The 12,336-nt window shown below is 45.1% G+C and overlaps 1 protein-coding gene across 13 annotated transcripts in view; it reads left to right on the top strand.

Annotated features, from left to right (window-relative positions):
• The window catches only part of LOC106562151 (tight junction protein 1), a 155,328-nt gene that overhangs the window by 107,039 nt on the left and 35,953 nt on the right, over nt 1-12,336 (top strand). For all 13 annotated transcript variants that reach the window (XM_082957761.1, XM_082957762.1, XM_082957764.1 and 10 more), the window contains 7 exons: nt 374-542; nt 795-936; nt 5,069-5,205; nt 6,464-6,569; nt 6,708-6,858; nt 7,925-8,033; nt 8,225-8,444. In XM_082957761.1, coding sequence (XP_082813887.1) covers nt 374-542; nt 795-936; nt 5,069-5,205; nt 6,464-6,569; nt 6,708-6,858; nt 7,925-8,033; nt 8,225-8,444 — 1,034 coding nt within the window. The remainder of the gene's footprint in view (nt 1-373; nt 543-794; nt 937-5,068; nt 5,206-6,463; nt 6,570-6,707; nt 6,859-7,924; nt 8,034-8,224; nt 8,445-12,336) is intronic.

Raw genomic sequence — 12,336 nt, forward strand, 5'->3', positions numbered from 1 at the left:
AGTCCTTGTATAGAACTCAAGTCTTACAAGTGTAGTAACTATGAAAGCTTGTACAGGAAAGAGGGATACCGTGTTGTTGTGGGACCTTAGCCTTCCCGTATAAACATTTAAACGAGTGGTGATTTCATTTTTATGCAACATTATATAAATGGTATGTTCAATCTCTCACAGCAAGTGACCATGCGTAAAGAACTGTGCATGTGAAACATTTGCTAAAGCATAGCAGACATTTTTAAACATCATTATAGATCTTTTACTCCATGGACAGGTATGGCTTTGGCGTATGTGTGCTGTTACACGAGTCCAAAGTTAAACTGTACAATGATGAGAATGAATCCTTCCTTAAACAGCCTCTCCTCCTTTTTTCTCCCAGATTAACGGCACAGTGACCGAAAACCTGTCGTTAATAGATGCTAAGAAGCTGATCGAGAGGTCAAAAGGCAAGTTAAAGATGGTGGTGCAGAGAGACGACAGAGCCACGTTGCTCAACATCCCCGATATGGACGACAGCATTCCCTCCGGCAACAACTCCGACCGAGACGGTGAGATGGATCTCTGTGCGTTCTCTACAGGACGGTAACATCAATCAATCTCGTGTTTTAACAACCTCATTGATTAACACCGTTATGTTTAGCTCACAATATGGCATGATATTATGAGGGTGCAATTTCCCAGAGGTATCTGAAAAGGAAAACTTACTATTTAATCCTTTTTCTACTGATTTCTCTCTCTTTTTTTTAAAGTTTACTTGTCATGGTTCAATCGCCATATTAAACACCACTTTGCTCTAACAGACATTTCAGAAATTCATTCACTGACATCAGACCATTCCACTCGATCCCACGATCGAGCACGTGGCAGTCGATCCCGCTCCCCTACCCGGTCTGAGCCCTCGGACCCCTCCCGACACTCACCACGGCAGATCAGCAACGGCAGGTAAAGAAAACACACACGCTACACACACACATATTACACAATCGTCATGGGAAACACAGTTGTCATACATATCACATAGACACGAACAGCGCTGCAACTCATCATGTTAAATGCATCATGTTAAAGCCCATAAGTGGTTAGTTAGTGTTAGAGGGCTGTGCATAAATGAATTGATAATGAAGACACAGGATGAATAGAACAGAAATATGTGGCTCTATAAACCCAGCAGTGCCATAATGACCTGCTGTAGGGGTCAGAGGTCACAGAGAGACAGAGGAGAGGATATTGATGCTTTTCCACATCGATGTCCACCCCCCCATAGCTCACCATATAGTCTCCCTATATACAGTGTCCATAATAACTCATCACAACCTAAAGGAAACCACCAGACTGAAATGGGCCAGAGCATCAGTCAGTACAATGATAACTATATATTTGATAAACTGTTTAAATATTAACATGTGCCTCATTTCCCCCATTTTCCCAGTCATTTGATTGTCTTGTTTTTTTCCTCTGTTGCACAATTTTCTCTTTCCATCTCTTCAGTTGGAGGCTAAAGTAAGTTTGTGTGGAAAGCAGTGGAGAGATGCAATAACCGGCTTTGACAGACATGTAGTAGTGGCGACTGGCTTGCCTGCATAGCTGCCTGCGTAGCTGACTAAGTAGATAGTCACTAGACAGAGAAGTAGACCAGTAGATGAGTTGCCTTGACAGAGCGAGGCTTGACAGTTCCTCTCAGATTGGACAGGAGGCTTGGCGCTGTTAGCCGGGCTGACTGTATGTAGTGTGTTGACGCCAGAGGGGCTGGAGGGAGGGATAGAGCTGTGGAAGGAAAGGCTGCTACTGGTTTCTGATCAGACGGCCTGCCTGCCGTATCACAGCAATTAACCAGGATGAGGATGGATTGCCCAGATGGAGCTCGTGTGTCGAGCGGAAAGGCTCTGAGCCCTGGAGGAGAGGCTCTGTAGAAAGAAAGCCCTGGATTCAAAATGAAACACAACACAACTCAAGTCAAGTGTTCTGCTTCCAAACTCTACCATTTCCTCTATGCCCTTTCCTGTTGTGGCTATTTCTGCTGCAGAGCACATGTTTGGAGGGTCAGATACCTGAAAAGGCCCTACTCATTTGAGATTCTGTAAGCATTGGTTCTGTCCTTTTTGAATCACAGTGAACAGTCCTATTTATTTGACAGAGATTTCACATAGATTTAGCATCCCGTAGCCCCCTGTAGTGGCTGAAAACTCTGTGTTTGTACCTGTCTTTAGCTCCCTCCTCAGTGCTGCTGTAGTGTTTTGTAGACATCCTGATATGATGGCGTTAATGCAGATAAGCAGCTGTACCATTGATCTGAAATGGGAAAACTGACAGCTGGTTGGTTGGTTGGTACTTCGTAGCGGTACTGGTCTCTCCTCACTGCTCTGGGTCTAAACCCCAAGCCCTGTCAGCCCATATGGAATCAGATGAATGGCAAATCAACAACTCCATGGAAAACTTTGTACCCACTTGAGGCAGTGGAGAACATTGTGTAATGGCATTAAAGTCAATTCGTCATCAGAGGCTGGAATGAATGCCTGGCTAGATAGATACTAGATATCTGGAGGGACCAATTGTTAGTGATTTACAGCTGCCTGTTTGTCACCAAGCCACTCCAGTAACCAACTGCTGTAAATCAGCCCCAATATAACTGTCAACAATACTGTGGAATAACAATTCTTGTCTCAATGCAGGAACGCAGGGACATTCTTACACAGAATACTCCCACTGTAAGTGTTACAATGTCACAAAAACACCCTGCCAATAGTTGTTGAGACCATCCTAGAGTTTAGGCTAGTACTTAGTTTAGTACTACTGATCTACATCGCTCTTTCTGTCTTGTTTTCTTTCCAGAGTTAGCCTTTAGGTTTGGGGATCTTGAATTGGTGTTACTTGTCTTCTTGTACATACACAATGAGTAACATAATATATGTTGTATTGCTGAGCCTTGAGCACTTTGTTTGAATGTTGGTAGTCTAGTTCTAAGCCATACTCTGCTCTTTATGAATGTCAGTCAAGAGGGACTAAATGGTGAGCAGGGATTGGCTATAACCAGACCAGTATGCATGCAGTAGTCATCACAGTATGTATTAGCTATGCAGGAGGCCAGTCAGGAATTTGACACGCTTCCCACAGAGATTTGCCCCAGAATCAGATGGTTCACAGAGTTGAGGTTATCTCTATAGTTGAATGTTTCTCTTGTCCCTGTGAGAAAACATTCCCTAATATGCAATCAGGTCGTCATTGTAATCAAGGCTTGACTAATTTACTTACCTGTATAAATAAAGGTGAAATAAAAAACATATTTGTGAGAGTACCTCATTGTACTGTGAAAATGTTAGTTAGCCTCGTGCATTTGGTTTTGTAAGAGATTTTCCTCAAATAACAAAATAAAAAATAGCTGTGCAACTGTCCCATTTTAGATGGATGTTTTGACAGGGGTCTGTGGGAATTAAAAAATAAAAGTATCCCTCTTTGCATGATGCAAAACACGTTTTATCACAACAGGATTATTGTGTTGCGATGTCCATTTATACAGCGTAACCTTAGATTGATGCCACAGGAGGAAACAAGAAACAGATTGCAGATTTGTGCTTTGGTCCTTGTGTACTGTTGTGTTTCGAAAAGGAGAGCAGAGAGAGAACGGAGGGAGGGAGGCAAGGTGAAAGCAGTACTTAAGGATTTATGTTTAGTTGATATGTTGCCTCTTAACACCATTCCGCCCAGGACAGGGCAGGGAGGACAGGCCAACAGGCCCTCTCTGACTGACGGACGGACAGACAAATAGACAGGCGATAATAGCTTTGTTGAAATTCATCCCTTGCAACGCAGACTGCCCTGCATGTACTGCAGCCCTTTTTAATATCTCTTTATCTCTACATTCCCTAATGCACTCTGAACTTTAAACCCATTATCTGGAATTCCACTGTTGAATAATTGTAATGGGAGACGTTTGATGGAGTGTTTTCATTTGTTCTCACAAAGACAGGAAATAGAATACTTGAAAGGCAAGGGTCCCCATTTCACTTTTCAAGCCAACATGTTTTGGTTTTGCTGTTGTTTGGGAAGTGAGTGCATGTTATCCTGTTAAAGTCCTGTGTGAGGGAGTAAGTGAGCGTTGGGTGTAAGATGGTGACACAGTCAGGCTGTAGTGCAGCTTACCGCTTCATTCGTCCCGTGTAAAAAGCTGCTGGATGCTGGCTGGAGTGCTATGCCAGCTTCGGGGTCACGTGACCAGGCTGGAATTCGCCCATTGTTCTAAGAAACAGCCGAGTAGAGCTGCGGAGACGGAGCACGGCATTCACACATCTGATCTGAACACTCACTGCCTGGCTGCCGTGAGCTGGAGCTGGGACTGGCTCTGGCAGGTATACAGTACTGCTGCTGTGGTTTGGTTAGAAGGTTGAGAAGGGAAATAGAATGAATCATTTGTAATGCACACAGTTCTCAATGAAAACATTTTAGAAAAATGTCTGCTTCGGTATGACTGATTTAGTGTTTCTGGTCTCTGTGTGGTTGTTAGTGATACTGTAGGGTTGAGAGGACAGTCTCTAGACCACACAGCTGAAAGCACCTGGAGTCTGCCCTGCTGCTGATGCAGTCAATGCAGAGGTGAAACCAGGGCCAGCAGAGAATAGGTCCTGACCCTATTAATATAGTTTGAGAGGAAGACAGCCGTCCTCCTTTTTAACTGCCTATAGTTTTAGCCGTTCTTTACTATTCCTAATGCCTTATCACTCATTCCACGCTGTGATGTCAGTAACACGGCGCTCTCATAACAACACACACAGATCACACACACTCCATCACCGTAGCTACGTCCCAGGGCTAAAACAGCAGGACCTTCTCCAAGCAGCCTGTGTAGGAAGCTCTGTTATTAGTTTTATAGAACAGAACCCCTCTGTGGAGAGGGTGTAAGAGGTCGTGCTACATTGTTTTGTCTCCTATACTTTATATTTTTTTAATTAGACTCAGGGTTCATCCATCTACCTTTCTGTTCTCTCTTCATAATTGCTACCATTCTTCATCTCACTGGGTAGGCCTACAAAGGAAATAATGAACAAACCCAAAATAAATAATCAACTGTTTCTTTTTCTAGCCACAGAAGTCGAGATGAGGAGAGGATTTCCAAGCCCGGGGTGATGTCGACTCCTGTTAAAGGGTCCCAGGAGGCCCTAATCCAGGCCATCAGTGACCAGCCACTGGCCAGAGAGGACAAATTGCCCCCGCTGCCAGGTTAGTCAGGGCCCCTGCTGCCTCCACAGCTGCCTCCACCTGTCTAACTGCCTGAACCAAAACAGGCCTTGACACTCCTCTGTACTGTGCCTATCCCTCTCTGCATCCCCCTCTCCTCCGCCCTGGATTGAAATGCGCTCTGTACTCCTTGTCCCACATATCAGAAAAGCCCAGTCCATAGTACTCTAGTCCATTCCTCTAGTGCAGCCTTTCTTAAAGTATGGGTCGCGACCCAAAGTGTGTCACGGACATGTTAATGGTGGGTTGTGACATGTCAGAGTAAAAACAATATATATATATGTATGTGTGTGTATGTATATGTGTATATATATATATATATATATATATATATATATATATTTTTATGAACACAGTCGGGGTCTGAACTTACTGTTGAGAGTTAGAATAGTATAATTCACAAGGTGCAATTTCTAAATGTGGTTGTGCATCAGCAATTTTTATCTTGTTATATCAGTCACTGACAGTCACTCAATTAGCCTTGTCGGCTACCAATTGTTTTTATTGCTAAGTTAGTCTAGCCAGCGATCTACAGTAAACTTGTAATTATGAACCAGAGGCTGCTGGGAGGAGCTATAAGAGGATGGGCTCATTGATATGGCTGGAATGGAATAAATGGAACAGTATCAAACATATGGAAACCAGATGTTTGATGCCATTCCAGACATTACAATGAGTCATCCCTCCTATAGTTCCTCCCACCAGCCTCCACTGTCATAAACGAATACCGACCAGACACACAGTGCACATGACCAGGGGCCCTGACCTCCAGGGGGCCCCCATTTGATTTTGTTAGTCACTCTCACTCAAATATCATATTAACATGGCATAAGTAATGGCAAAATATATAGAATTGCATGAAAATAGCTTTAAAACTTCTAAGATTTCTCTACACCCCATGGCAAAAATGTATAGAAATTCAATTTCTATACATTTTTGAGCTGTCCATCCATATACTCTCCATATACTCTTGTGTATATATAGTGTATTTTGTGTATATATAGTGTATTTTGCCCACGAGGCCTGGGGGCCCCTCAAACCAAATCTCGCTTAGGGTCCCAGGAAAACAGTTTCTCATGAAGACCTGCTCTAGTGTTACGTAATGTTGACCTATTCCCGTAGCTATTTAACCATAACTCAGTCATAATCTCTACATTCACATTCCAGGTCAGTGTGTTGACATGCGTGTGTGTGATCATACTATCAGTATGTGACCGAAGTGTGTGTGTTGGTCCTGTAGAACCAAAGCCAGTGTATGCCCAGCCTGGCCAGCCTGATGTGGACCTGCCAGTCAGCCCCTCTGACGCCCCAGTGCCCAGCGCTGGTCATGATGACAGCATCCTCAGGTAACCCTCAGTCCTGTTAAAGTCATGTTATTATTACCCTTTATGTCAGTACCATGTTATTTGCTGATTTGTAATCGCTCCATGTAGAACAGTAGTGTCTAAACGTCTGTTTGTGTATGATGCCCACTCCCCATGCAGGCCGAGTATGAAGCTGGTGAAGTTTAAGAAGGGGGAGAGTGTTGGCCTGAGGCTGGCCGGAGGGAACGACGTGGGCATCTTTGTAGCCGGAGTCCTGGAGGACAGCCCAGCTGCCAAGGAAGGTCTGGAGGAAGGAGACCAGATTCTCAGGGTAAGAAGTCTATCTTGAACAGTAATATCTTCTTTACACATTTTCTTATCTCACATCTGTTGGGTATGATTGTCACATTTTTGTCAACAAGGCCATTGTAGAGTTTTCTATTTTGAAAGTGCACAGGATGTGTGGTTTGACGTGTTCTTTTTCCACAGTAGATAAAGGGTATGTTCTGTACTAGCTGGAGAACATCTGCTGTAGTTCTGGTAACGGTCTCATCGCTACCCACGCTTAGTTGGAAACACTTTGTGAAACTATGTGACCCACTAGCCTTGTGTTACTGTGTGGTCGCTGGTCATAGTGATGTTAGAAAGAAAATGGTGATTTACTGTGAATCAGTCTGAGGTCAAAGCCTGGCTCTTCTCTTCCCTGTCTTTCCTTTTTTTTACTCTAAACCACACAATAGGGGTCATTGTTGTTGTTCTCAGGCCCTGTCTGAAGTATTGTTGATGGAAGTCCCCTCTGATATCAGTTGGATTCTTTTAACATGTTTATCACTAGCCACACATTTTAATGAAACACAACATGCTTTGTGTTTCTCCCACACTACAGTAAGGGTCAAGATGGTATGTGGGGAGGACTAACTCCTCCTCTTTGCTAGCCTCCTTCCCTGCTGTACAAACACATCTCCAGGCTCTGTGCGATTCCCTATGAGTGGGCTTCCAGGATTGTGTCCCAAATGGCACCCTATTCACGATATAGTGCACTACTTTTGACCTCTTCACTATGTCGGGAAAGGTAGTGCACTATAGATAATAGGGTGCCATTTCAGACACAGCCCAGGATGTTGTTTTCCACCGCTGGGCAGGGAGCCTGTGAGTGTTTCCTGGCCTTCACAGTGTGACTAGTTGAGATAAAGACTTGAAGTCTCCTTTCTGAGGAGGATAAAGGTTATTCTCTATGATTCAACCCCATGTGTTCCTGGTTCAAACGCTGGCTCTGCAGCAGGGTAAATAAATGTGATATTGTGCTGGGGACCGCAGGGGTTGAGGTGGGGAAGTAGACTGGCCTGAACCCTGGAGCACTGAAAGTCTCTGTTCTTCTCTCTCCCTCCTCTCTGTAGGTAAACAACGTAGACTTTGCTAACATCATCCGAGAGGAGGCTGTGCTGTTCCTCCTAGACCTTCCCAGGGGTGAAGAGGTCACCATTCTGGCCCAGAAGAAGAAGGATGGTGAGTAACATGGGGGGGAAAACAGATGTTAGATAAATGAACGTTACGATCTTGACAGGGTCAGAGAGTGTAAAGGTTTGAGTTGGCACAGATACACACATTTTAATTTAACCTGGTTACATGTGAACTGTACACACACTTTCAATTGTTTACCTGAACATTTATCCCTACTTAATTTCTTCTTCTGCCAGTTTACCGTCGGATAGTGGAGTCGGATGTGGGCGACTCGTTCTACATCCGAACCCACTTTGAGTATGAGAAGGAGTCTCCGTACGGCCTGAGCTTCAACAAGGGAGAGGTGTTCCGTGTAGTGGACACCCTCTACAACGGCAAGCTGGGCTCCTGGCTCGCCATACGCATTGGCAAGAACCACCAGGAGGTGGAGAGAGGCATCATCCCCAACAAGAACAGGTAGAATACAGGAGAGAGACATCATCCCCAACAAGAACAGGTAGAATACAGGAGAGAGACATCATCCCCAACAAGAACAGGTAGAATACAGGAGAGAGGCATCATCCCCAACAAGAACAGGTAGAATACAGGAGAGAGGCATCATCCCCAACTAGACCAGGTAGAATACAGGAGAGAGGCATCATCCCCAACTAGAACAGGTAGAATACAGGAGAGAGGCATCATCCCCAACAAGAACAGGTAGAATACAGGAGAGAGGCATCATCCCCAACAAGAACAGGTAGAATACAGGAGAGAGGCATCATCCCCAACAAGAACAGGTAGAATACAGGAGAGAGACATCATCCCCAACAAGAACAGGTAGAATACAGGAGAGAGGCATCATCCCCAACTAGAACAGGTAGAATACAGGAGAGATGCATCATCCCCAACAAGAACAGGTAGAATACAGGAGAGAGGCATCATCCCCAACAAGAACAGGTAGAATACAGGAGAGAGGCATCATCCCCAACAAGAACAGGTAGAATACAGCAGAGAGGCATCATCCCCAACTAGAACAGGTAGAATACAGGAGAGAGGCATCATCCCCAACAAGAACAGGTAGAATACAGGAGAGAGACATCATCCCCAACAAGAACAGGTAGAATACAGGAGAGAGGCATCATCCCCAACTAGAACAGGTAGAATACAGGAGAGATGCATCATCCCCAACAAGAACAGGTAGAATACAGGAGAGAGGCATCATCCCCAACAAGAACAGGTAGAATACAGGAGAGAGGCATCATCCCCAACAAGAACAGGTAGAATACAGCAGAGAGGCATCATCCCCAACTAGAACAGGTAGAATACAGGAGAGAGGCATCATCCCCAACAAGAACAGGTAGAATACAGCGGAGAGAGGCATCATCCCCAACAAGAACAGGTAGAATACAGGAGAGAGGCATCATCCCCAACAAGAACAGGTAGAATACAGGAGAGAGGCATCATCCCCAACAAGAACAGGTAGAATACAGGAGAGAGGCATCATCCCCAACAAGAACAGGTAGAATACAGGAGAGAGGCATCATCCCCAACTAGAACAGGTAGAATACAGCAGAGAGGCATCATCCCCAACAAGAACAGGTAGAATACAGGAGAGAGGCATCATCCCCAACAAGAACAGATAGAATACAGGAGAGATGCATCATCCCCAACAAGAACAGGTAGAATACAGGAGAGAGGCATCATCCCCAACAAGAACAGGTAGAATACAGGAGAGATGCATCATCCCCAACAAGAACAGGTAGAATACAGGAGAGAGGCATCATCCCCAACAAGAACAGGTAGAATACAGGAGAGAGGCATCATCCCCAACAAGAACAGGTAGAATACAGGAGAGAGGCATCATCCCCAACAAGACCAGGTAGAATACAGGAGAGAGACATCATCCCCAACAAGAACAGGTAGAATACAGGAGAGATGCATCATCCCCAACTAGAACAGGTAGAATACAGGAGAGAGGCATCATCCCCAACTAGAACAGGTAGAATACAGGAGAGAGGCATCATCCCCAACAAGAACAGGTAGAATACAGGAGAGAGGCATCATCCCCAACTAGAACAGGTAGAATACAGGAGAGATGCATCATCCCCAACAAGAACAGGTAGAATACAGGAGAGAGGCATCATCCCCAACAAGAACAGGTAGAATACAGGAGAGAGGCATCATCCCCAACAAGAACAGGTAGAATACAGGAGAGAGGCATCATCCCCAACAAGAACAGGTAGAATACAGGAGAGAGACATCATCCCCAACAAGAACAGGTAGAATACAGGAGAGAGGCATCATCCCCAACTAGAACAGGTAGAATACAGGAGAGATGCATCATCCCCAACAAGAACAGGTAGAATACAGGAGAGAGGCATCATCCCCAACAAGAACAGGTAGAATACAGGAGAGAGGCATCATCCCCAACAAGAACAGGTAGAATACAGCAGAGAGGCATCATCCCCAACAAGAACAGGTAGAATACAGGAGAGAGGCATCATCCCCAACAAGAACAGGTAGAATACAGCAGAGAGGCATCATCCCCAACAAGAACAGGTAGAATACAGCAGAGAGGCATCATCCCCAACAAGAACAGGTAGAATACAGGAGAGAGGCATCATCCCCAACAAGAACAGGTAGAATACAGGAGAGAGGCATCATCCCCAACAAGAACAGGTAGAATACAGGAGAGAGGCATCATCCCCAACAAGTACAGGTAGAATACAGCAGAGAGGCATCATCCCCAACAAGAACAGGTAGAATACAGGAGAGAGGCATCATCCCCAACAAGAACAGGTAGAATACAGGAGAGAGACATCATCCCCAACAAGAACAGGTAGAATACAGGAGAGATGCATCATCCCCAACAAGAACAGGTAGAATACAGGAGAGAGACATCATCCCCAACAAGAACAGGTAGAATACAGGAGAGAGGCATCATCCCCAACAAGAACAGGTAGAATACAGGAGAGAGGCATCATCCCCAACTAGAACAGGTAGAATACAGGAGAGAGGCATCATCCCCAACAAGAACAGGTAGAATACAGGAGAGAGACATCATCCCCAACAAGAACAGGTAGAATACAGGAGAGAGGCATCATCCCCAACAAGAACAGGTAGAATACAGGAGAGAGGCATCATCCCCAACAAGAACAGGTAGAATACAGGAGAGAGGCATCATCCCCAACAAGAACAGGTAGAATACAGGAGAGAGGCATCATCCCCAACTAGAACAGGTAGAATACAGGAGAGAGGCATCATCCCCAACAAGAACAGGTAGAATACAGGAGAGAGACATCATCCCCAACAAGAACAGGTAGAATACAGGAGAGAGGCATCATCCCCAACAAGAACAGGTAGGATACAGGAGAGAGGCATCATCCCCAACTAGAACAGGTAGAATACAGGAGAGAGGCATCATCCCCAACAAGAACAGGTAGAATACAGCAGAGAGGCATCATCCGCAACAAGAACAGGTAGAATACAGGAGAGAGGCATCATCCCCAACAAGAACAGGTAGAATACAGCAGAGAGGCATCATCCCCAACAAGACCAGGTAGAATACAGGAGAGATGCATCATCCCCAACTAGAATAGGTAGAATACAGGAGAGATGCATCATCCCCAACAAGAACAGGTAGAATACAGGAGAGAGGCATCATCCCCAACAAGAACAGGTAGAATACAGGAGAGAGGCATCATCCCCAACTAGAACAGGTAGAATACAGGAGAGAGGCATCATCCCCAACTAGAACAGGTAGAATACAGGAGAGAGGCATCATCCCCAACAAGAACAGGTAGAATACAGGAGATAGGCATCATCCCCAACTAGAACAGGTAGAATACAGGAGAGAGGCATCATCCCCAACAAGAACAGGTAGAATACAGGAGAGAGACATCATCCCCAACTAGAACAGGTAGAATACAGGAGAGAGGCATCATCCCCAACAAGAACAGGTAGAATACAGGAGAGATGCATCATCCCCAACAAGAACAGGTAGAATACAGGAGAGAGGCATCATCCCCAACTAGAACAGGTAGAATACAGGAGAGAGGCATCATCCCCAACAAGAACAGGTAGAATACAGGAGAGAGACATCATCCCCAACAAGAACAGGTAGAATACAGGAGAGAGGCATCATCCCCAACTAGAACAGGTAGAATACAGGAGAGAGGCATCATCCCCAACAAGAACAGGTAGAATACAGGAGAGAGACATCATCCCCAACAAGAACAGGTAGAATACAGGAGAGAGACATCATCCCCAACTAGAACAGGTAGAATACAGGAGAGATGCATCATCCCCAACAAGAACAGGTAGAATACAGGAGAGAGACATCATCCCCAACTAGAACAGGTAGAATACA

This window comes from Salmo salar, chromosome 11 (genome assembly GCF_965601325.2).
Source record: "Salmo salar chromosome 11, fSalSal1, whole genome shotgun sequence".
Lineage (NCBI taxonomy): Eukaryota > Metazoa > Chordata > Actinopteri > Salmoniformes > Salmonidae > Salmo > Salmo salar.